The sequence below is a fragment of the Manis javanica genome, chromosome 2 (assembly GCF_040802235.1).
Source record: "Manis javanica isolate MJ-LG chromosome 2, MJ_LKY, whole genome shotgun sequence".
Taxonomy (NCBI): Eukaryota; Metazoa; Chordata; class Mammalia; order Pholidota; family Manidae; genus Manis; species Manis javanica.
In genome coordinates, this window is record NC_133157.1 from 176,551,646 (window position 1) to 176,574,722 (window position 23,077).

General features: G+C 37.1%; 1 protein-coding gene across 2 annotated transcripts in view; it reads left to right on the top strand.

Annotated features, from left to right (window-relative positions):
- Positions 1–23,077, top strand: part of LRRC69 (leucine rich repeat containing 69) — a 90,775-nt gene that overhangs the window by 35,858 nt on the left and 31,840 nt on the right. For both annotated transcript variants that reach the window (XM_017680849.3, XM_073219450.1), the window contains exon 5: positions 639–710. In XM_017680849.3, coding sequence (XP_017536338.3) covers positions 639–710 — 72 coding nt within the window. The remainder of the gene's footprint in view (positions 1–638; positions 711–23,077) is intronic.

A 23,077-nucleotide genomic window follows, 5' to 3' on the forward strand; every position in this document is an offset into this window, starting at 1 on the left:
ATGTACATCATGTGTATGTCTTTATATGCTCATGTAGTTGTAGAGAGCATGTAGATAGAGACACTGATGTATATTATTTTCTTAATATGGAGGAAGTTGTGTTAGCACATTGTTAAGCCAAAGGCAGATGTGAAATAAATGCCAATGGAATTGTTGACAGAACTTTCTAGAATTCTGTTTTCTGTTTCTCAAAGGTTTTTTTCTGTTTTAATGGAAGTAGGTTTATTGAGTGCTTACTATGTATTAGGCCCTTTAGTAAGTATTTTCTAGTTGATAATTTGTTTATTAAACAACCATATTGAAATAGGGGGTTCTAGTAGCATTCCCACTTTTTAATTGGAGAAATTAAAATACAAGTAGATTAAGAAATTTGTCTATAGTTATATAGTAGGTGTCAGAGGTGACAGTTGAATCTAGAAGTGTCTAACTGTTGGTCATCATGTTATGTTGCTCTGGAGTGGTCAAAGGAAATGGCAAACTCAAAGAATCTGGCAATCCAGGACATGGTGATCTCATTGGGAAAGATTGATCAGGTAATTAGGAAAGATGGTCAAATCCTTCAAGTTTGAACTTAGGAGATATATTTATGATTCTACATATTAGATTTTAAAAAATCTTTCTCTTGTTTTCTAACATAGGGACTTTGCCATCTTATGAACCTAAGAACCCTGGACATAGCTGGAAATATTATTCGTATATTTCCTCCAGGAGTAAGTAGAGTCAACTTCTATTATAATTGAAAAATAATTTTGTTTATGCTATTGGGATTAGAAAAATATGGACAGCCAATAAAACCTGTAATAATCGGAACGTTGAAGTATCCAAATGACTCAACGATTTGCTTTGTTCTTGAATGTCAAAATCTGTTGTTCTCTCCTATTCTTTCCTTTCTGTTCTGTGCCTGATGAACTTGTTTGAACTAAGTGAACCATGGTTGCTATCATAAATATTTTAATATGTTAGTTGCGGTTAAGTGTTTTTTTTGTTATATACCGGTTTAGATCACCTCAGGCTTTCTGAAAATATTATTTTCTAGAGCATAAATTTTTATCCCTTGTAATTAATGCATAGGTGACATTTCTGTTAGTTGTTTTAAAGCCATAAACAATGAAAAATGCACTTTTTTTCCACTTGTAAATGAATTTTGATCTTGTTTTATTTCAAATAAGTGAGAAGCAATTGGTCTTGTTAACTTCTACCTTTTGGGAAAGAATTGGCAGTTTTTCATTTGGCAATTTTATTTCTAAGCTAGCATGTTTCCACATGCAAGGTAATAATTAGAAGTCCATCAATCCAGAATAGTTTTTATTTTTAATTACTTTTTGTGATTGATCAACTCCAAATTGAGAGTTTAGTTCTTTCCAATTTTGTATGTTAGAGATGACTCAAATATGAAAAATGAGTGTAATGGCTATGTTTTAGAAAAAGTGTAGTTTTTAAAATTTTGCCGAAATATTCATGACCTAAGATTTACCATTTTAACCATTTTTGAACATATATTTTGCAGCATTAGCATATTCACACTGTGCAACCATCACCACCAGCTATTTCCAGAAGGTCTACATCTTCACCAACCACAACTCTGTTCTCATTGAACACTAACTCCCTATTTCCTCTTCCCCAAGCTCCTGGCAACCACCATTCTATTTTCTCTCTACAAATTTAAGTCCTCTAGGTACCTCATATAAGTAGACTCATACGATATTTCATTTAGCAGTGTCTTGAGAGTTCATCTATAATATAGCATGTGTCAGAATTTCTTCCTTTTTAACGCTGAATAAAATTCCATTTTATTTATATGCCACATTGTGTTTATTCATTCATCTGTCAATGGATACCTGGGTTGCTTTCACCTTTTGGCTATTGAGAGTAATATTGCAATGAACATGGGCATACAAATATCTGTTTGAAATCGCTGCTTTCACTTCTTGGGGTATACACTCAAAAGTGGAATTGCTGGATCCTATGGTAATTGCATGTTTAATTTTTTTAAGGAATTGCCAAAACGTTTTCCAAAAAACAATTTTCAATGTATAAAAGAATTTGATGTTGTTAATATCAACCTGGTAAATGATCCAAGATTTTGTTCATCCTGGAAGTCTTAGTTCAGCTCTCCCTACTCTATGATGCCTTCCCTGACTCCCAAAGCACCCTTCTGGTGTCTCCTCTTCCAATGGTACCATTATAGTTTGTACCACAGAGTGAAGTAATTGTTTTTAAGTCTGCCGCAGTTAGACTGCAGGATTCCAAAGAGAAGGAATACTCGTTTTTACCTCGATGCCCACAGTATCTCAAATTTTAATTCAATGAGTATTAATAATGTGATTAAACTACATTCAGTATTTACATTAGTAGTGTTATTGATTCATTGTTTCTTCTACAAACTGATTCTGTGCTTACAGCTTTGATGAAACACCATTACTCAGGTAGAGTAATTTTTAACCTGAGTCATTTTTGCCTTTGTAGCACCTATTACTAAAGTTTGTGTGAAAGCTCTGAAATAAGAAATTCTGCAAACTCATCTGAGCTTTGGTCTAACTGGTTCAAATTAATAAATTTTCCATGTCTCATAGATGGGTCACCTATTGGGGCAAATGATGAACATAGAGACTATATGACTGACCCTAGATCACAGGTCATGTGATCATCAGTGAAAATAGAGTACATTTCAAAGTGATGATAGTGAACTTTGAAAACAATTAAGCCATGATTTTCAGGAGGCAGAATAATATAGAAATGAAGAACATTGACTTTGGAGTCATATACATATAGGTTTGAAGTCCTAATTCCCATTTACTAACTTTATAATCTCAAGCAAGATGCTTAACTCCAAGTTGCCACTCCCTCCTCTGTAAAATGGATGTATTAATAACACCATCCTCATAAGGGTTTTAAGTAAGGTACTGATTATAAAACATTTTGTGCATAATGTTCAAGGAATGGAAACTTTTATGGTTATATATTATATATGCAATATATACCAATAATGAAATATTATTAATAATATATAATTATAGAGATTATCCACTGTCTACTGACATTCATAGGAAAAATTAAATTTGTGAAGTACATTAAAAATTTTTTTTATTGGGAAAATTTTCAAACACAAAAACAGAGAGAGGAACAGTATGGGAGAATATATTCATAAATGACATATCTGATAAGGGGTTGACATCCAAATTATATAAAGAGCTCATGCACCTTAACAAACAGAAAGCAGATAAGACAATTAAAAAACGGGCAGAGGAGCTGAACAGGCACTTCTCCAAAGAAGAAATTCAGTTGGCCAATAGGCACATGAAAAGATGCTCCACATCACTAATCATCAGGGAAATGCAAATTAAAACCACAATGAGATATCACCTCACACCAGTTAGGATGGCCAACATCCAAAAGACAAACAACAACAAATGTTGGCAAGGAAGTGGAGAAAGGGGAACCCTCCTACACTGCTGGTGGGAATGTAAACTAGTTCAACCATTGCGGAAGGCAGTATGGAGGTTCCTCAAAAAACTAAAAATAGAAATACCATTTGACCCAGGAATTGGCTATTGAGAGTAATATTGCTATGAACATGGGCATACAAATATCTGTTTGAAATCGCTACTTTTTGGGAACGCTACCTTTTTGACTAAGCGAACCATGATTGCTATCATAAATATTTTAATATATTAGTTACGGTTAAGTGGTTTTTTTGTTATCAGGTTTAGGTCACCTTAGGCTTTCTGAAAATATTATTTTCTAGAGCATAAAATTTTATCCCTTGTCATTTCTCATAATTTACCCTAAGAATGCAGCAGCCCGGTTTGAAAAAGACATATGCACCCCTATGTTTATCACAGCACTATTTACAATAGCCAAGAAATGGAAGCAACCTAAGTGTCCATCAGTAGATGAATGGATAAAGAAGATGTGGTACATATACACAATGGAATATTATTCAGCCATAAGAAGAAAACAAATCCTACCATTTACAACAACATGGATGGAGCTAGAGGTTGTTATGCTCAGTGAAATAAGCCAGTCAGAGAAAGACAAGTATCAAATGATTTCACCTATCTGTGGAGTATAAGAACAAAGAAAAAACTGAAGGAACAAAGCAGCAGCACACTCACAGAACCCAAGAATGGACTAACAGTTACCAAAGGGAAAGGGACTGGGGTTGGGTGGGTGGGAAGAGAGGGATAAGGGTGAAAATGGGGCATTACGATTAGCACCCATAATGTAGGGGGTGGACGTGGGAAAGGCAGTATAGCACAGAGAAGACAAGTAATGATTCTATAACATCTTACTATGCTGATGGACAGTGACTGTAATGGGGTAGGTGGGGGGGACTTGATAATGGGGGGAGTCTGGTAACCATAATGTTGTTCAAGTAATTGTACACGGAAAAACAGAGAGAAGCAAAAGGAATTTGATCTACCCATTATCCTGAAGTGTAGTCTTAATGCAAAGATTTGAAAATGTATTCTTTAAGTGGCTTGCTTTACTGCCTCACTTCTCTTCCTTTTTTAAGAAGATAGTTGTTTTCTTTTAAAAGAGTGTTTAGCTATTTTATGACATAAAACTTTGTGTGCTATTTGGAAAATGCAGTTATTTCAAAGTAGTATATTTTTTTATTCACATTGAGCACTTTCCTTAAATGAATATTCTTCAAATATGTGATTTTTAGTGATTGGGTATTGTTCTACCTTTTCTGTATCATATGTTCACTTTGACTTACATTTTTATTTATGACTGGAATTTCACTTGGATTTTGAATAAACAAGCCTTTGAGGAAAAGGATGATTTGAAATAAAGTGACTTATTTGCATCTCTTTTGGGGAGAGTGATAATTCTGAAACATGGCCTGGCATGGATAGTGGCCCATATGGAAACACTGCCAGTTGTTCAAATAGTGCAGAAAACATTTGGTTTATGAGCTTCCCAGCATTGCTGTAACGAAGTACCACAACTGGACCTTAAAATAACATCTCTCTGTTTTCTTATAAGGACACTGGCCCTTAAATTAAGGGCCACCCTAATATCTTACTCATCTTATGTTATTATATCTGCAAAGACTCTTTCCAAATAAGGTCACATTGTAAGGTTCCAGATGGACATGAATTTTTGAGGGGTACTATTCAACCCATTATACTTGGGTAGATTAATGAGTTTAGTACTCTACTTAGCACCTGTCTGTATAATAGATGTAACTCTTCCGTGTGAGGTTTATATGACAATTCAGCAAAGTCTGTTAAGTATCTTCTCTGTGACAGAGCTGTCTTCTAAGTGTTAGGCATGAAGATTTGAAAAATTTCTACTCTTAGGGAACTCTGGGTAGGCAAGTAAGCAAATGTGGATGTTGTCCTGTAGGAACTTTGGAATTCATGTTTGAAGAAAGCTCTAGAAATTGAAATGTGAATTTAAAATTAGAAAAATTAAAGAAACTGGCATTCATTACCTTGGAAAGAGAATGGAGGCAGATGAGCGTAATTTCTTTCTTAATGCAAAATATGAAGAGGAAAGTGATTAGTTGACTTCATAACTTTTGATAATGAAGAAAACTCATATTGTTATTTGGATTAAGATGTCATAATGGAATTTCTGAAAGGAAAAAGTGACCAACCACTTTCTAGATTATAACATAAAGAGTAGAAAACTTTGTTACTTTAGTAGTTATGATTCAGCCTGTAATCAAGAAAAAAATGATTACTGAGTTTTTCAGTTCCCTTAAAACAATTATTTTTCAATTTTTTTATCATTTAAGCAAAGATGTTTGTCTGTTTCCTCTTTCCCTCAAGAGCCCATTTCTTTTTCAAACTGCAATCATTTGAAGAAAAAAATGACTTGACAGAAGTGAGAAAAGGTTTTAATGGGCATCATGACACTTGTCTTTAATGTGAAGTTAGTAACAAAATATCATCTATAAAACATTTGCAGGCCTAAACAGAAAACTTCACATTTCTGTAACACTCTTGATCAGAATCCTTCACTAATAAGCCAAGCACAGTTATTGAAACCAACAATAATGGGAATTCAGAGAGAGGAAGCCTTCTCTGTTCTATGGAGCTGCAGTTGCAAAAGAGATTCACACAGGATGCCTTCAGGTGGAGCCAGTATATAGCTGTTCTTAGGACCAAAGACATGTGCTATCGAGGTAAAGCCTGAAGCTTGAAGGAGGCTCATTCCTTCATTTCTGATCAACTACACCCTATCTGGACTGCTTCCTTTCAGACATCTTGTATGAGAAAAGTAAAATCTTATTTCATTACACAATTATAGCCTGGTTTACATGCAGTAAAACATAATCCAAACTAATATGGACATATATATATATGTATTATTGACATATGGTTGACATTATAATAATTGCAGTGTACAATGTAGTAGTGACTTGACATTTATATACATTACAAAATGCTCACCACATTAAGTAGAATTACTGCCTGTCATCATACCATGTTATTACAATATTATTGACTATATTTCCTATGCTGTACCTTTCATCCCCTTGCCTTATTTATTTTATAACTGGAGATTTGTACTTCTTTACTCCCTTCACCTATTTTGCCTGTCCCTCCACCCCCTTCCCCTCTGGCAACCACCAGTTCTCTGTATGAGTCTGTTTCTGGGTTTCTGTTTGTTTGTATTATTTTTTAGACCCCTCAAGTAATTGAAATCATATGGAATTTGTTTTTGTCTGACTTATATCACTTAGTATGGTACCCTCTAGGGCCATGCATGTTGCTACAAATAGCAAGATTTCATTCTTTTTTAATGACTGAATAATATTCCATTGTGTATATATACTACATCTTTATCCATTCATCTGTCAGTGGACACTAAGGTTACTCCCATATTTTAGCTATTGTATACAATGCTGTAGTAAACATAGGATTGCATATATCTCTTCAAATTGGTGTTTTCACTTTCTTCAGATAAATACCCAGAAGTGGAACTGGTGGATCATATTATAGTTCTATTTTTAACTTTTTGAGGAGCCTACATACTGTTTTCCATAGTGGTTGCACAAATATACATTCCCACTAATAGTGTATGAGGGTTCCATTTTCTCCATATCCTTGTCAACAGTTGTTATTTCATGTCTTTTTTGTTCTTGCCATTTGGACTGGTGTGAAGTAATATTTCATTGTGGTGTTGATTTGCCTTTCCCTAATGATTAGTGATGTGGAACATCTTTTCATGTGTTGGTTGCCCATCTGTATATGCTTGAAAAAATGTTTATTCAGTTCCTCTGCCTATTGTTTAGTTGGACTATTTGTATTTTTGGTGTTTCGTTGTATGAGTTCTTTATGTATTTTAGATACCAATCCCTTATTGGATATATCATTTGCAAATATCTTGTTCCTTTCTGTAGATTGCCTATTCATTGTGTTGATGGTTTCCTTTGCTGTGCAGAAACTGTTTAGTTTGATGTAGTCTCACTTGTTTATTTTTGTTTTTGTTTCCCTTGCCTGAAGAGATGTAGGCAGAAAAAGGTAAGGCTGATGTCTGAGAGTTTACTGCCTGTGTTTTCCTTTAGGAGTTCTATGATTTTAGGTCTTACATTTAAGTCTTTAATCTATTTTGGATTTGTTTTTGTGTGTGGTGTAAGAAAGTGGTCCAGTTTCATTCTCTTGCATGTAGCTGTCTAGTTTTCCCAACCCCATTTATTGAAGAGACTGTCTTTTCCCCCTTGCATATTCTTGCCTCCTTTGTCATGGATTAATTGGCCATACACACATAGATTTATTTCTGGGCTGTCTATTCTATTCCATTGATCTATCTATTTTTGTGCCAGTACCATACTATTTTGATTATTATGGCTTCATAACTTGAAATCAGGGAATGTGATACCTTATGAATCTATACTTTTAATAAATGCTGCATCAAGAAAAAACAACAAACAAAACCCTTACTTATTCTGATTCCTCTTCAAATTGAGAAATGGCATTAAAAGTTATATTTTTGAGGCAATACTTTTCAATTATCTAGTAATTTTAAGATTTGAAAAGCAATTTTGCACGTGAAGAAGACAGATTTGCTTTTTGGCATTGAGGATATTGAGGCTCCCGAGCACTAATTTTCCTACAGCATTTGCTCTCAAACTTGAGCATCCATCAGGATTCCCTGAATGGCTTATTAACATGCAGATGGGTGGACCCTACTCCTAGAACTTCTGCTCCAGTATGTTGGAGAGCCCAGGAATTTTAATTTCTATTAAGTTTTCCATTAGTGCTTTTGGTTCAAGTCTGCAGACCCTACTTGCAGAACCACAGGTCTGAAATATAAACAGTGGTAGAGCTTAGACTTGCACTCAAGATTTTTGGCTGTAAGCCCAGGACTCTTCTCATATTAGAACCCTGCCTCTGAGAGAAAAAGGTACCGAGCAATCTCTTGTTTGTCTCCGAGTGAAAGGCAGAGGCAGTCCTCGTTATGCTACACAAATAAAATTTATTTCAAATCACTGGGAGTTTGGGTTCTGAGAGTTTCTCTGTGTCCTTGACTAAAATGACACTCAAGAAGCATTCTTGGACAGTACTTTACATAGAAACTAAGATTTGGTATGTGAACACAAGGAATGCCTATAAAGTTGGAAGTTGAGTTTTATATGTTAGTTGTTCTCTTCAGTCACATTGTGTGTATACTTGGTGCATATATGCCATTGACACAACTTCTTAAATATTTATTCATCAGCCAGTCTAAACACTGGAGAGATTTTTAGTATCTGACTTTAAGCAGTAAATTTTATTTTGGAGAAAGTTTGGCAAGGCCAAATCTTTACCATGAAACTTAATGGCTTCTGAGTTCTGTCTTTATAAAGTTCCCTATTTACATCAGATGGTCGTATTTGGAAGTGAAACTCAGGTTTAGCTAAAATACTTACATGGACACATATAAATGTGACAGTGTATGAGAAAGTGTATTGTTGAGTGTAGATATTGAAGAAATAAGCTTGAGAAGATGTAAGTCATAGCCAATGCTACATTTTCCAAAGTTGCTTCTTGCATCTATAGCCTCCATAAACAGATTTTGTGTCCGAGTTAAACAATCTTAGGAATTTGTATATCCCCAAAGTCTGTAGGCATAGTGTTTTTATTTTTTTTAAAAGGTATACAAAGAGAAAAGGGCTCATGCAATGGTATTGCTATAAGAATTATTATGCTTGGGTATTATGGGGAAATGAAAGTTATAGCACCCCTTCCATTTTATCAATGTCCCCCTTTTCCCTTCAGGAATTCTTCATTGTTATCATAAATCAGATTTGTGAACAGTGCAAGGACTTTCCCCTTTTACAGTATGAGAAACACAGGAGAAAAAAATGTAAACAAGTATCCTAGAAGCACAAATCATTTGAATAGCAAAGAGAAGATTTGAATCCACTGTTCCCAGACAAAAATTAAATATGCCGATTATGATTAGCACACAGAATGTAGGTGGCTTAGGATAAGGCAGTATAGCACGGAGAAGACAAGTAGTGACTCTGTAACATCTTACTATGCTGATGGACAGTGACTGCAATAAGGTGGGGGGGGACTTGATAATATGGGTGAATATTGTAACCACAATGTTGCTCATATGAAACCTTCATAAGATTGTATATCAATGATACCTTAATTTTAAAAAATCAAAAAATTTAAATATGCCTAGATTAGCAATTTACCAGTTGTATGACATTGAGTACATAACTCAGTTACTGTCTCATCTTTTTCCCCTTGTAAGTTGGGGTAATATTAGTAACCATTTATCATAACATTGTTGGGAAAGTGTCTGACACAACAGTTGGTGCTCAGCAAATACAGAATTAATGAAGGATTAAATGAGATAATGTATATATACATTTTTTACTGGTCTTTTTTTTTTTTTACTGATAGATATTAAATGTTTTCATTTTAAAGTTCGGTCTGAGCTAACTGCCTCTGTGGAAATCCATCCCAAATGCACTGATGACTTTGCAGGCTCTTAGAGCCATGAGAGCTCTGCAATGATTCCAACTTAACAGAGAGCAGGGTGACCACTGATCTGTATGGGCTGGTATGCAAGGGGAATAGAGTCTCTCTTAGCAGCTTCCTATTCTCCATATGGTTGTTGTCTGAATAACTATCCCAGGTTGTTTTCCTCTGCAGACCCATTCACATTCTTCTGGTCTACCTTGTTTAAGCAAGAAAACAGAACCAACAAACTATCTCCCTGAAGAGGGTGCTTCCTTCCCTGGATCTTCACTTTTGATTCCCTGTTCATTTCAGTCTCATCTTTTCCCCTACCTCTTGGTTCATTTGGCTTCTGATTGTCGATCCAGATTCATTTGAAAATAGGACCCCTATTTAATTAATTCCCTTTTTCTTAGACCCTTTATGCAATTTGCTGCCTACTACTTATTCTGGTGTCCTTTCTTTCCTTGAATTCTTTTAGTTTAAAATAGTCTCCCCATTTATAGCCAATGCTGATTGACTTTGATCCATACCAGTCTAAGCATGTCTTGCTATGGCATCCTTGATTCCAGATACTTGCCTTGCACGTAACATGGCTCAGACCCTGGCTTAGTGTCATTCTTGGCCTCATATTTGTCTAATTCATAAAGCATAAATACTTCACAGATGCTCCTAGTGTCCTTTGTTGTTTTTACTTTTTTGTGCTTAACACAAAGTCATGTGAAGAAAACCATTTCATTTTTGAATGACTCATCATTTCCAATTGAGTTTATCTGCCTTTTAGAAGAATGATATCCATATATGAGCAGTTACATAGAAATATGTATGCATATACATAGGGAGGCTGTTTAACTTTGTGTTAAGAGAAATATTTCTGTGAAATTGACTGAACACTTGGAAAATGGTTATATAAAAACTTAAACATGTCCATGTTTAAAAATGTCCTTGAGTGGTCAAAAGGGCACTACAACTGTGGAAAAGGAACTTCTTGGGAGAATGAAATTGTGATGTTTATGTTGTATCAAACTTCTATCAAAACTTTTGAAACTCTTTTGCAAGATGATTAGAAAATAGTTTTAAAGTTTAAAATGATATTCAGGGAAATTTCCATGAAGCTGTAGTCAAGGACATCTACAGGTATCTCCACAATCTAGGATTTGGTTTGAGGCGTCCACTTTACTAAATAGCCATGAAAAATTCCATTCGTCTACCTCATCCCCTTTGCTTTTCTTCTTAAAAATAGCAACATTAGAGTTCCACTTTGTTCTTATTTTTTTATTTGTAGTATATTTTCTGTCTCTGTTGAATATTAAGGAAAACTATACCCTATCCTTGAAACTCATTAAATCCTCTCTACAATTTGACCTTAATTTGGAAATAGTATATTTTTCTTTGGTTGTCAGTGCTGCCTTCAGTGGCTTAATTTATTAGGAGATATACATTTAAAACAACAGTTAGTGACCTTTAAAAAAATGGGCTGCAAGCCAATGCTTGCCTAATGAAAACCCCTTGTGGGCTCTGTGGTTTATGTAAGTGATGTAAGTTTAGCCAATATAGAATTTGTAAGATCCAAAACTTGACTAAATGCTTCGCCTGTCACTATTTTTACGAGAATGAGATCATGTTTTCTGCTGTTTCTTATGGAGGTGGGGGTGGGCAAGGAGGAGGGTGTTGAATTATATGTGATTGCTTCTTTCACCTTTCTAATACTAAAATTTCATGAGACAGACTTTTGAAATGAAAAGCATAGAGAAAATTCATCAACTATTAAACCCATGAGGGTTTTGTTGAAACTCTGGCTCCAAAATTGAGGGCTCAGTTGAGTTAGGGGTTATAAGTGATTTTTCTGTTTAGTTAAATAATCTGATTTCTTCATTTCTACTTCTATATGTGCTCTTATCAGAATTGAGGACAGACTGGTCCCGGATGCCTGAAAGGGCTGTAAAGTATCCTATTCCACATGATGTGATGACTGCTGAACAGTGGTTAGCAGTCATTAGTCAACCCTGGGAGATTTTATTTTAGCCAAGTAGCTAAAGAAAGTGATTCAGGAGGTAAAAGGGATGCTGCTTGTCTTCAAAATGGAGATTCTAAAATTTAAGTGACACTGATTTCACTCGTTGAGAGGGAGGATAAGGTTATTTTCTCGGAGAGTCAGAGCTGCTCTCCTTTCTGCCTGTGATAAAGGTGGAGTTAAATGATTTCAAAATGAGGGCCAGTATTTTTTCATTTTTTAATTAAAAAATGAGAAAAATTTTAAAGAGAAGCTTTGATTGAAATCCAGTCAGTAATGTTGTAAAGAGAGGCTTTGATTGAAATCCAGTAATGCAGCTCTTATGCAGCTTATTTAAGCATTTTTTTCATTTAGACGATGAGATCTTTCAAATCTACCCTCCTAACCCCTTACAAAATAAGCTCTATGAAGGCAGGGTTTTTTTGTCTCTTTTCAGTGGTGTATTTCCAACCCCTACAACAGTGACTCTCTGAAAATAGGCACTCTATAAATACTTGCCGAATGGGTGGATGGGTAGATGGATGAGTTGGGTAGATATGGACTTGACCTCACAACCATAACTTCTTTGCTCTGAGAAATCAAAACTGATTTGTGAGACTTGGTAATAAAAGAGTTGGTCTAATGCCAAAAAGGGAGTATTTTGCCTTTCAAGGGATATTTGGCAATATCTGGAAATATTTTGGTTGTCACAGCTGAGGTGTTGTGGTGATACTACTAGTATTTGGTGGTTGGAAGCCAGGGAGCCTGCTAAACACTCCCTAGTGCACAGGACAGTCCCCTAAAGCAAATACCATCTGGCCCAAATGCCAGTGCTGAGATTGGGAAATCCTAGTTTTAGGGATTTACTATTTATTCCTCTTTGTTTTCCAGGTCATAATTCTTATAAAATATAGCCTTGTCAAATAGATTGCAGAGTGTTGAAGAATCCATAATGGTGCTTGTTGAAATTTTAATGCCTTGGCCTCATGTGCATATATTCTGGATTATGGTTAATAGTGCTTTTTGCTTTAAAGTTTAATCTTCTGTTAATGTGGCTGTATCAGCTCTATTTTGATTCATGTTTGCAGGATATATCCATTTTAATTCCTTACTTTTAACCTCTCCATCTCCTCAGGTTTTAGACATATTTCTTATAAATAGTATATGACTCTTCATTTTTAACAATCCAATGTGATAACCTTTGTCTTTAAAGTGCAGCATTTAATTCATCTAAATTTAATGTAATTGCTAATTTATTTGGGGCCAAATCAGTATGTTCCTATACATTTTGAATTTGTTCCACTAGGTCTGTCTTCCTTTTTTTCTATTTTCTTCCCTTCTTTTGAAATGATTGGATATTTTGTGATTCAGTTTTTCAAATCTTTTTCAGGAATTTTTATATAATTTTATTCTTTTAACTGATTACCTTAAAATTTAAAAAATCCTACTTGTTTTATGAAAGTTTGTTATTAATTAGTTGATAATTATACCTTCCTCTTAGACAATGTAAGGACTTTAAGAAACTTTAAAAATATTTACCCACCTACATTCTCTGATATTTTGTATATATTACAATTCTTTTTGTATTTTAAAAGATTTAATTTTTATTTTACACAGATAGTATTCATCTACCTTTATCTGCAGGTTTAACATTTTGTTGTTATTCACTTTTTCTTGTTTCTCCAGTCTTCCTTTGGATACCCTATATTTGCCTCCAGCTCAAAAAGCATTTTTTAGTCTATCTTTTAAAATGAGTCTATTATGGTTCACCTTCCCAGTTCTTGTTTGAATTAAACTACCTTTATTTTAGCTTTATTCTTGAAGAACAATTCTTACTGGGTATAAAATTCTAAACTGACAATATTATACTTCAATATTTTTAAAATTTCATTCCATTGTCTTCCTGTTTCCATTGTTACTGTTAAGAGGTCTGCTGACAGCAAAGTTGTTGCTCTTCCTTAGGTAATCTGTTTTTCTTTTCCTACCAACTTAAAAACTTCTTCATTGTCTTTCATATTCTGTATTTCAAATAGGATGTGCCTAGGTGTAAACATAATTTTGATTATCCAATCTGGAATTATTTTGGCTTCTTAAATATGTGGAAAAATGTCTGTTTTTTTTTTTGGAAAAATTGTTAGTCATTGTCTTTTCCAATATTGCTTCTGCCTTCCCTTTTCCTTTTGATAAATTCCTAAATATTATACCTTTTCATTTTATCTTTCTTTTATTGTGTCTTCTCCCCACACCCATTTTTCTATCCTTTTATCTCTCTGTGCTTCATTCTAGATATTTCCTCCTTATATATTTTATAATTTAGTAATATACTCTTCAGCTTTATCTAATTGCTATTAAACCCGTCCATCAGGCTATTTCTTTCAATTTTATTCAGTGCTGTAATTTATGATTGGTTCTTTTTTAAATCTACTTTGTTACTTTTATATTTTCCATTATATACTGAAATTTTTATGTGTGGCTTTTATTTCCTGGAACATGTTAAGTATAGTTGTCTTAATGTCTGAATCTGGTAAGTCCAATATTAGGGAGTACTTCTGGGTTGATTTCTGTTGTCTTTTTGTGAAATTTCACTTGTCTGTATCAGTTAGAGTTCTCTAGGGAGACACTAACCCAGTGCACCACATTTTGTATGTGTGTGGTTTTATTTGATTATGTCCTAGAGTTTGTATTTTAAATTTTAATTTTGAAAATAACTTGAGGCCTCAGATGATGTAACATCCTAGAGAAGTTTTCATATGTTTTTGCCATTAAAAAGCAATATGGTGTCACTTTAATCTGATGGAGACAATAATATGGTACCACATTAGTCTAGTTTCAATGCCTAAGAGTCACCTAGAAAATTCAAAGCTGGCCTGCTATCTGTAGGGGCTGGATACTTTTTTATTGGCCCTTATTCTTAGGTAAAACAACTTGTCTGGTCTCAGTAGGGCAAAAGTGGTTTTAGATGTGGGACTCATTTCTTTGAATATCTGTCTGCTCCTAGATCTTGTCTTGGTTATTCATGATGGTCTTATTAACTCTTTGATTTAAGAAGATTTCTAATATCTTTTTGTGCTAACTGGGAGATTTTTTTCCAAATTATTTTGTTTTCATTACTGTAATTGAAAGTTTCTGATAGATTTTATTAAGACACTGAGAAAACTTGAGTGAGTTCATTCTGAAAAACTCATTTGCTTTTCTAACAACCAATTAATTTCCTTTTCTTTAATAAACATTCACCTCTGTTCATTTCTAGGACTCTTCTGCAGGTTCCAAAATTTGAAGTAGCAAAGCATTCTAACTCTGATTCAGTTAAACCTTTCTCTTGCTGATGTATAAGTACTAAATCTACCTCTCTGATTAAATAATATTATGGTCTCCTTATTTCCTGCCTTTCTGTGGACATAGTCATCCCTCTGATCTTCCCATGGCTGGCTCTTCTATATCATATAGGACTCAGGTCAGATATCAAGTCCTGTGGAAAGCCTACCCTGATCATCCAGTCAAGGCAACCATGTCATCACTCTATTGCATCATTTTTAAAAATTTCCTTATGGCATTTACTACTGTTATAAATATACTTTATTTATTTGTTTACCTACTTATTGTCTGTTTTTATCCATTTCCTCTCCATTCTTTTACCTGCAATAGAATGTAAATTCTCATGAGAGCAGAATAATTGTCTGTTTATGCATTGCTATATTCTTATTACCCAGAGTACTACTTCACAAATAGTAAGAATTCAATATATATTTGTTGGATGAATGAATAACTAAATAGCCTGAAATTAACTATTGTCTTATTTCTGTACTCTTAATCTAATGCCCATAAGTCAGAAGCTAACTAAATGTAGTTAGTGTTTATATACTATGTTAGCTCTAATTTCTATCTTTGCCTATCACCATCAAAGCACAAGAATGTTCCCCCACCTCATATACACTATTATGGTGGTGAGGGATTGCTACCATGATGTCAAGGCCTCAGACAAGCTGTGCTAGAAGATGTAATTATTGCTCCCTCCCCTACTTTTTTTTCTAGGCTACTCTTTATAAAACTCGAAGTTTTCAAGGGTAATCTAACTCAGACTGTGAGAGAATGAATGGAGAAAGGAGTTGGAGGAAGAATAAAGGGAAAAAATATCTACAAACACCTGATGAATATTGTTGAAAATTTAATTAATTTAGCAATTTTTTTAAACTTTGTGGCAATAAGAGGAATTTTAATTTATGTTCCTGAATCAAAGATAACTTCCTTAAAAGCAAGAAAAAAATTAAGTAAGACAATCTTACAGCCTCTGTGTATTATTAGAGTGGAAGAGGCTGCTTTATGAAATATTTTAAGGCTCTCCAATATAATTCTTTTGCAGGTATTCCCTGTTTTAGAGTTCAAGTTCCACTGACTGTCCCCTGGGGTATTACAGGTAGAGTCATCCACCACTAACTTCCTTATACAAAAAGAACAAGGGGATTTAGGCCTCCTTGAAGTAAGCTGAGGACTACCAACCAAACACTGTCTTTCAATAAAGGTTCTGCATTTTCTTAGACACAAAGCTGGTTATAAATTCTGTTGTTCTCTTTCTCTACCTACACACTGGTTATCTGCCTAATATGCATGCTGAATAGTTACAATTTTTAGTTACTGTTTTGCTCCACTCCTGTTGGGCCATGATCCTTCAAAGATTTGGAGATTTGGAAAGTGGAGAAAGCAAGAGGAGAGTACTATGCTGAAAATGCAGAGTTCCACAGAAGCAGCAAAATAAGGACTGCTTCTAGGGGGAAAGTCTGGATGGCTCATGTAAGTGCTTTCAGCATTAATAGGCAAGGAATTGGGTGGGAAGGAAATATCCTTTTTGCTGGTACATGTTAAACACCTAGCTGTTGGGGGCAAGGGGGAAGCCCTAATATGTGGCATCTGCCAATTCCCATGGGGTAAATACTCTCACTGTAGCCTGTTTCAAGTTATCAACATGTCACTAAAAGCCAAGTTGGAAATTGATGCTCATAATTAGCTCTCTGAACCAGTCAGCACATTAATGGCAATAACCTTAGCACCACTGGTGAGATGGAGGATCTGCTATAGAATTTCAACAAATAGTATGCCTTTCTTTTGTGTCAGAGATTCTAAAAATATTAGCTTTGCCATTTATTAACTGTCTAGTTGTAATTCTGGGGGGTAAAATATTTTCCCAGCCTGGGGCAAATTACCACTGAAACCAAAATTAGTCAAAGGGAAAAACAAAGTGGGAGAAGCCCATTTATTGCCTATAAGTAGTCATCCACCTCTGCTTGCTCCTGTCTTTAGAGATCTGGCTGCAAAATGAGACCCCACCCAACCTCTCCCATACAGATATGTGCTCACTCCCCCTTGTTATCACCTATTGATATGGAGATGATGGACTACTTTTCTCCACCCCTTGGAAACACCTATTGATATGGAGATGCACTAAGGCAAGGTGAGAGATTCTGGAAACATTGCAATTTTACCCACAGCCCCCTCCCCCAGAAATCTTGCCTCACAATCTACTCACTACCCATCTTCTGCAATGGCCTCTGTGCAAGAAAACTAGAGCATATAATGAGACTAATAACAGACAATAACAACAGCAATTAAATCACTATAATCCTTAAGCCAGAGGATCCAGCTAGGTTCAGTGTCCTATGCAGATTAAGCCCATACCCTGCCCATTACACAGGTCATCAGTAGCTGAACAGGTAGGGAGTTCAGAGCAATCATCACAAGGCAGCTGCAGCCAGGGGGTGGGTCCAGGCAACAGGGACTGTAGAAGAAAATAACATTAAGGGCAAAAAGATACATGTTTTAATGACACCAGCATAGGCAAATCTTGTCCATTAGGTAGGATGCCTGCAAGCGTATGGTCCTGTGATAGGAGAGTGGCAGAAATGGAATCTTGTCTTGGTCTAATATACCAGACTTTCACCATCCTCCCTGTGGGAGCTACAGAGGGGTCAATATATAGGGCTACAGGAGGTACATGCACTGGCCATAAAGATAAAACAAAACCTCCCCATAAGATGCTTTTACCTCCTGGACATTTTGGGTACACAGCATGATTGTTGGGGGCCACTCTGCTGTTACTCCAGGAACACAAAGGAGCCCAGCTTCTAGGCCTTTTTCCCCAAGGTGCCAGAAGAGCCAGCCATCACTGGTCCATGTGTTGAAATATCCAGGGCCACATCCGTTCAACAGTGTCTCCAGGGTTTAATGCAATTTGGGCTGGCAGCAGGATGTTGCTCTGCTAGCCATATAATTTAATAATAAATATTAATAATTATTTAATAATTCTTCTTTTGTTTGCACATATACTTATATAGGAACATATACTTATATAGGAGAGGCAGCAATGTGTTTTAGCATGTCCACAAAGTTCAAGGCTCCTTTTCAGGGCTTCTTGCTCAAACGTCGTAGCACTGTCCATGACGAGCCCTGTAGACTGTTGGTGTCTGACATCAGGCCAGATTTCAACAAACCATTGTACCTCTCTCTCATGCCTGCCCTGGTAGGATTATATGGTACATGGAACTTCCACTTTATTCCTAATTGCTGCACCCATTCTTGTAACATATGTCCAGTAAATTGGGTGCCTTGATCACTCTCAATCACCTGTGGCCATCCAGAGGCTGAAAAGAGACACTCTAGGCCCCTTTTGATGGTTTGCTGATCTGCATGATGTGCAAGAAAAGCCTAGCTCAAAAGGCCTTGATGAGTGCATTACACTCAAGGCCTGGACAACTTGACTGCTCTCTTAGCAGCAGTAAAAGCAGTTGCACATGTTTCATCCCAGGCCCACCTGATGCCCTTCCATACCAACCAGTGTAAGGGCTTCAGAATTTGTGCTAAGTGTGAGATAAATACTCTTCAGTAGCCCAAAAGCTCCCAAAACTCTTGTAATACTGCCACAGTGGTAGAGGTAGGGAAAACCTGGACCTTGTCTATAACTGGGATAAGTTTAGTTTTACTTGACCAGACAACCCCCAAGAACTTTACTGGCAAACCAGGTCCCTGAACTTTGGTGCAGCAGATGCAACTAGATGTTGCAGCAGTCTAAGACCTGCTCCCTTTAAATCTGCAAGAGAATCAGATGTGAGCACAGTATCATCAATGTAGTGATACAGCCACACTATTTTCACTTTCTTCCATGTGGCCAAGTACTGGGCAACAAGTCCATGACAAATGGTGGGACTGTGGAGGTATCCCTGTGGAAGGGCAGTGAATGTCCACTGCCGGCTTTCCCATGTGAAGGTAAACTGTTCCTGACTTTCCTGTGCTGTGTCAATGGAGAAGAAAGCATTAGCAAGGTCCACAATGTAATCATACATCCCTAGTTTATGACTGAGGTTGTCTGTAAGGGTTGCTATAGAGGGGACAGCAGCATGCAAAGGGGGTGTGACTTATTCAATTCCCATAATCTATGGTCATACACTAGGAGCTGTGTGGCTTTTTCACTGGCCACATTGGGGAATTAAAAGAACTACGAGTGGACGTTATGTTGCTCACCTTCTCCAACTCCTATAGAGTTTCTCCAATTTCCTATGTCCCCAAAACAATTTATATGGCTTAGCATATGTCACCCACTGAGGTACAGGCAGATGCTTAGAATGTCCCCTTAGAACTGCTTTTACTACATGTACCCTCAGTCTGAACTCAACTGCAGTGGTCTGTAACCACAAGCCCTGCAGAATATAAACCCCCAAAATATATTCAGGGATGAGAGAAATGTACACAGTATACTCCTTTGGGGGTAAGTGCCCTATCCCCAATGGCTTTCTTTAATTGCCTTACTCCCATAGCCAACTATCACAGCAGGTGGCTCAGGAAAATGCTTAGTGTTGCCATAAATCAGAGAACATTCAGCTCCTGTGTCTACCAGCAGCAAAACACATTGTACATTCATGGGGGACCAATGAATTTCTAATTCTACATGTGGCCTCCAGTCCCCACCACATCCCCCAAGGTGGAGATCTTGACCCCCGCACCTGAGTCAAACTGTGACACCCCATCTTCCTGTGAGGGTGAGAACCCAGGAGAAGCCTGAGTACTGTCCCCCAGGAAGTCGTGCAGGGACAGAGGCCAGACATGGGGGTTTGCTTCCACATTGCGTGCCCTAGACCTCGGTGGCTGGAACTGCTGCTCTGGCTTTAACTGGTGCAACAGTTCAAACAAGATCCTATTGGGCTGCCCATCAAGTTTTTATCTTACTACACCTACCTTTATCAAATCAACCCACAAATGGGGCCTCAAGACCTTTACAGGGCCCTTTGCCCTTCTCCTTTCAGTGATAGGCCATACTTCCTTCCTTGCTCTTATTTTTCAACTTCATCAGATAGGCTAAAGTATACGTAGCCTCACTTATGGGTTGCCCTAGGTGGAGGGCAAGAATAGTCACCAGGGACCCAAACAGAGATGGGGGGATATATGGAGCACCAGATTTCTCCTTCCTCCATTGAACAACTCCTCATCAGGGCCCTGTGGATCCATATTATAGATGATGTTTTTCATGCTCAGCTCCTCTAACACCTGCTGGAGCTCTGCATACGTTTTCCAGCTAGTGGGTAAGTATGGTAAATCACCCTGATCAGGCCAAACTGCCCTGATGGCTGCTGTCAGCTAATCCAGAAGTGCCTGATTCCCTGAGGTGTGGTGGGTGCTTTGCAACAGCTGCTGGATGGAAGGGTAAGTCATCAGGAAAGCCAGTCTACCCATTTCAGAGCCCGACATAACAATGTTTTCCACCCCCATATCCCAGAGCTGCAAAAGCCACTTAGGCACAGATTCCAATGGCTTCTGCCAAAACCAGATGCTCATGTCCACCAGCTCATTCTGGGTATAGGGACAGAGAGAGCATGGAGTGCTCCACAACCTGGGGAGGGAACTACTCCTCCCCATGAGGAACCCACAGTTGTTGCATTTTTGTTTCCTTAATTACAACTGGATATGCCTTTAGTACAGGAGAGGCTGGTGCTTAGGGTCATGGCCTCAGCAACAGTTTGGCCTTTGGCTCCACCCCTCAACCTTCCCTGAAATTTCCTCCACCATCTCGGAGGCCGAAGGCACCGCTCTTTCCTCCCCACAGCATCCTGCAGTGCGGATTCTCCTGCTGCCTCTTCCCTCACTGCTAAAGTATCTTCCAGGAGTGCCACCTGTCTTCTCAATAACTGTCTGTCTTTCTAAGGGCATTCCACAGTTCATAACCCATCTTTTCCAAGCAATGCCAAAATGTGTCTTTTTCCTGCTGAAGTCTCTTTTCTTGATAACCCTTTCCAATATCTTGAGAAACAAACATCCCACCATCGCAGCTGATACATGGCCCCTCAGGGCCTCTAAGCAGTCTTCTATCTCATGGAGGGCTAATTCCACAACTTCCCGTGTCTCCACCCTTCCTCAGTTCTGGGGAAGGGCCCACCTGTCTAGAAGGTGCTTTACCCTAGACCAGTTCCCTAATAGGGGCTCCCCAAGAGGAAGCCCCATGGATATGGTGTTCCTGGGTAAAGCCACACCCTCCATGCTGCAGCCACTGGAGCCTCTCCACCATCCACAGGGGGTTTTCTAGGTATCTCCCTACCATCTCTAAGGGCAGCCCTCCCAGCATTGCACCCATGAACACATACTTCAGGTTCAGAGATCCTGCTGACTACTTCCAGTTGTAACTCTAGGGTGAAAATTTCTTCCCAGCCAGGGCAAATCACTGTTGAAATCAGAATCAGTCAAAAGGAGAAATAAAGTGGGAGCAACCAGTCATCCACCTCTGCTCGCAAGTGTCTCTCACAGCCCAACTGCAAATAGGGTCCCCACCCAACCTCTCCTGTACTGATATGCCCTTGCTTCCCCTTGTAATCATCTACTGATACGGAAATGGAATAATTCTCTCCACTCCTGGAAACATATATTGATATGAGGATGCACTAAGGCCAGGCGAGAGATTCTGGAAATATTGCAGTTTTACCTACAGTAGTGTAATGTCAAGATCCTTAAATTCCCCAAGTCTCATTTCCTTATTCATTAAATCATTTATTTGGTGTATTTTTACATGTTTTTGTATACCAGGAACTGTTTTTCTAGGTTTTCTGGATACAGAAGTGAATAAAACAAACTCTTTACCCTCTTAGAACTTAGATTCTAGAGAAGACAGAGAAGAGCAAGTAAAAAAATAGATATTTAATTTTAGTCAGTTCATGGAGAAAACACTAGGGCACTGTAAGCCCTGGAGATTTTGTGTTTTGTACATTGCCCTATTCTCAGCACTTGCAACTTTGCAAGAATGAATCAGAGTATAAAAGAGGGGTCTGCTACTTAAAGGGGGGCTGCCAAGGAAGGCACTGGGAGGGGCTGACATGTGATGGAAGAGACTTGAATGACAAAAAAGCGCAAATAGATAGCATTGGGTTGCTGTTCAGCAGCTCCATCTCCAACCTGATTCTCTTGAGCTACTTCCAGGCAGAGTGGCCCTCTGTCAACGTTCTGGCTAGAGAAAAATAATGGAAATCTTTTGGGTGGGACTCCGATAAAGCTTTTATTGTGCCAATAAAATTTGACAGGCTTACCTGGTTCTCCCTAACCTCCATTACCTCTAGCCCTGGCTCTTTCTCTTTGTTACCCAGATGTGACTGAGAATTACCAGCCATTTTGAGACTGTAAAGTGCCAAGTATGAAGATAATGCAATAATGCATGCTCTCAATATTATTATCAATCACTACCTTATGATTAATGTATGCTCTTCATATTATAAAGGAATCAGTAAATAATAGTTAGAATATTTTGAATTCCTCATTTGTACTTTATAACAGGAGTCATAATAATGTGAGTGATTTTAGAGTCAAATATAAAATACTTGTAAGTCTAAAATCTTGGAGCTAATATTGAAGAGCTGTTAGTGGACACTTTTTCAGAGGTTCATTATCAGAGTTTCAAATAAAAAAATCCTTTGTATTTGAAAACAGAAAGTAACACAGTGCTTAGAAAAGAAATCTAGTGCTTAATAAAATATTCTTTTTGGTCTAGGAATTTCAATATAGGAGAATGTTATTGAAAAGTTGATTAAAAGAAAGTTATTGAAAAGTAAATCGGAAGAGTTTTCTAACACAAAGGAACATGTGTACATGTATTTGTGTGTGCATATAAATAAAAATTTAAAAAAGGTCATGAAGGTAGAAACTCTAA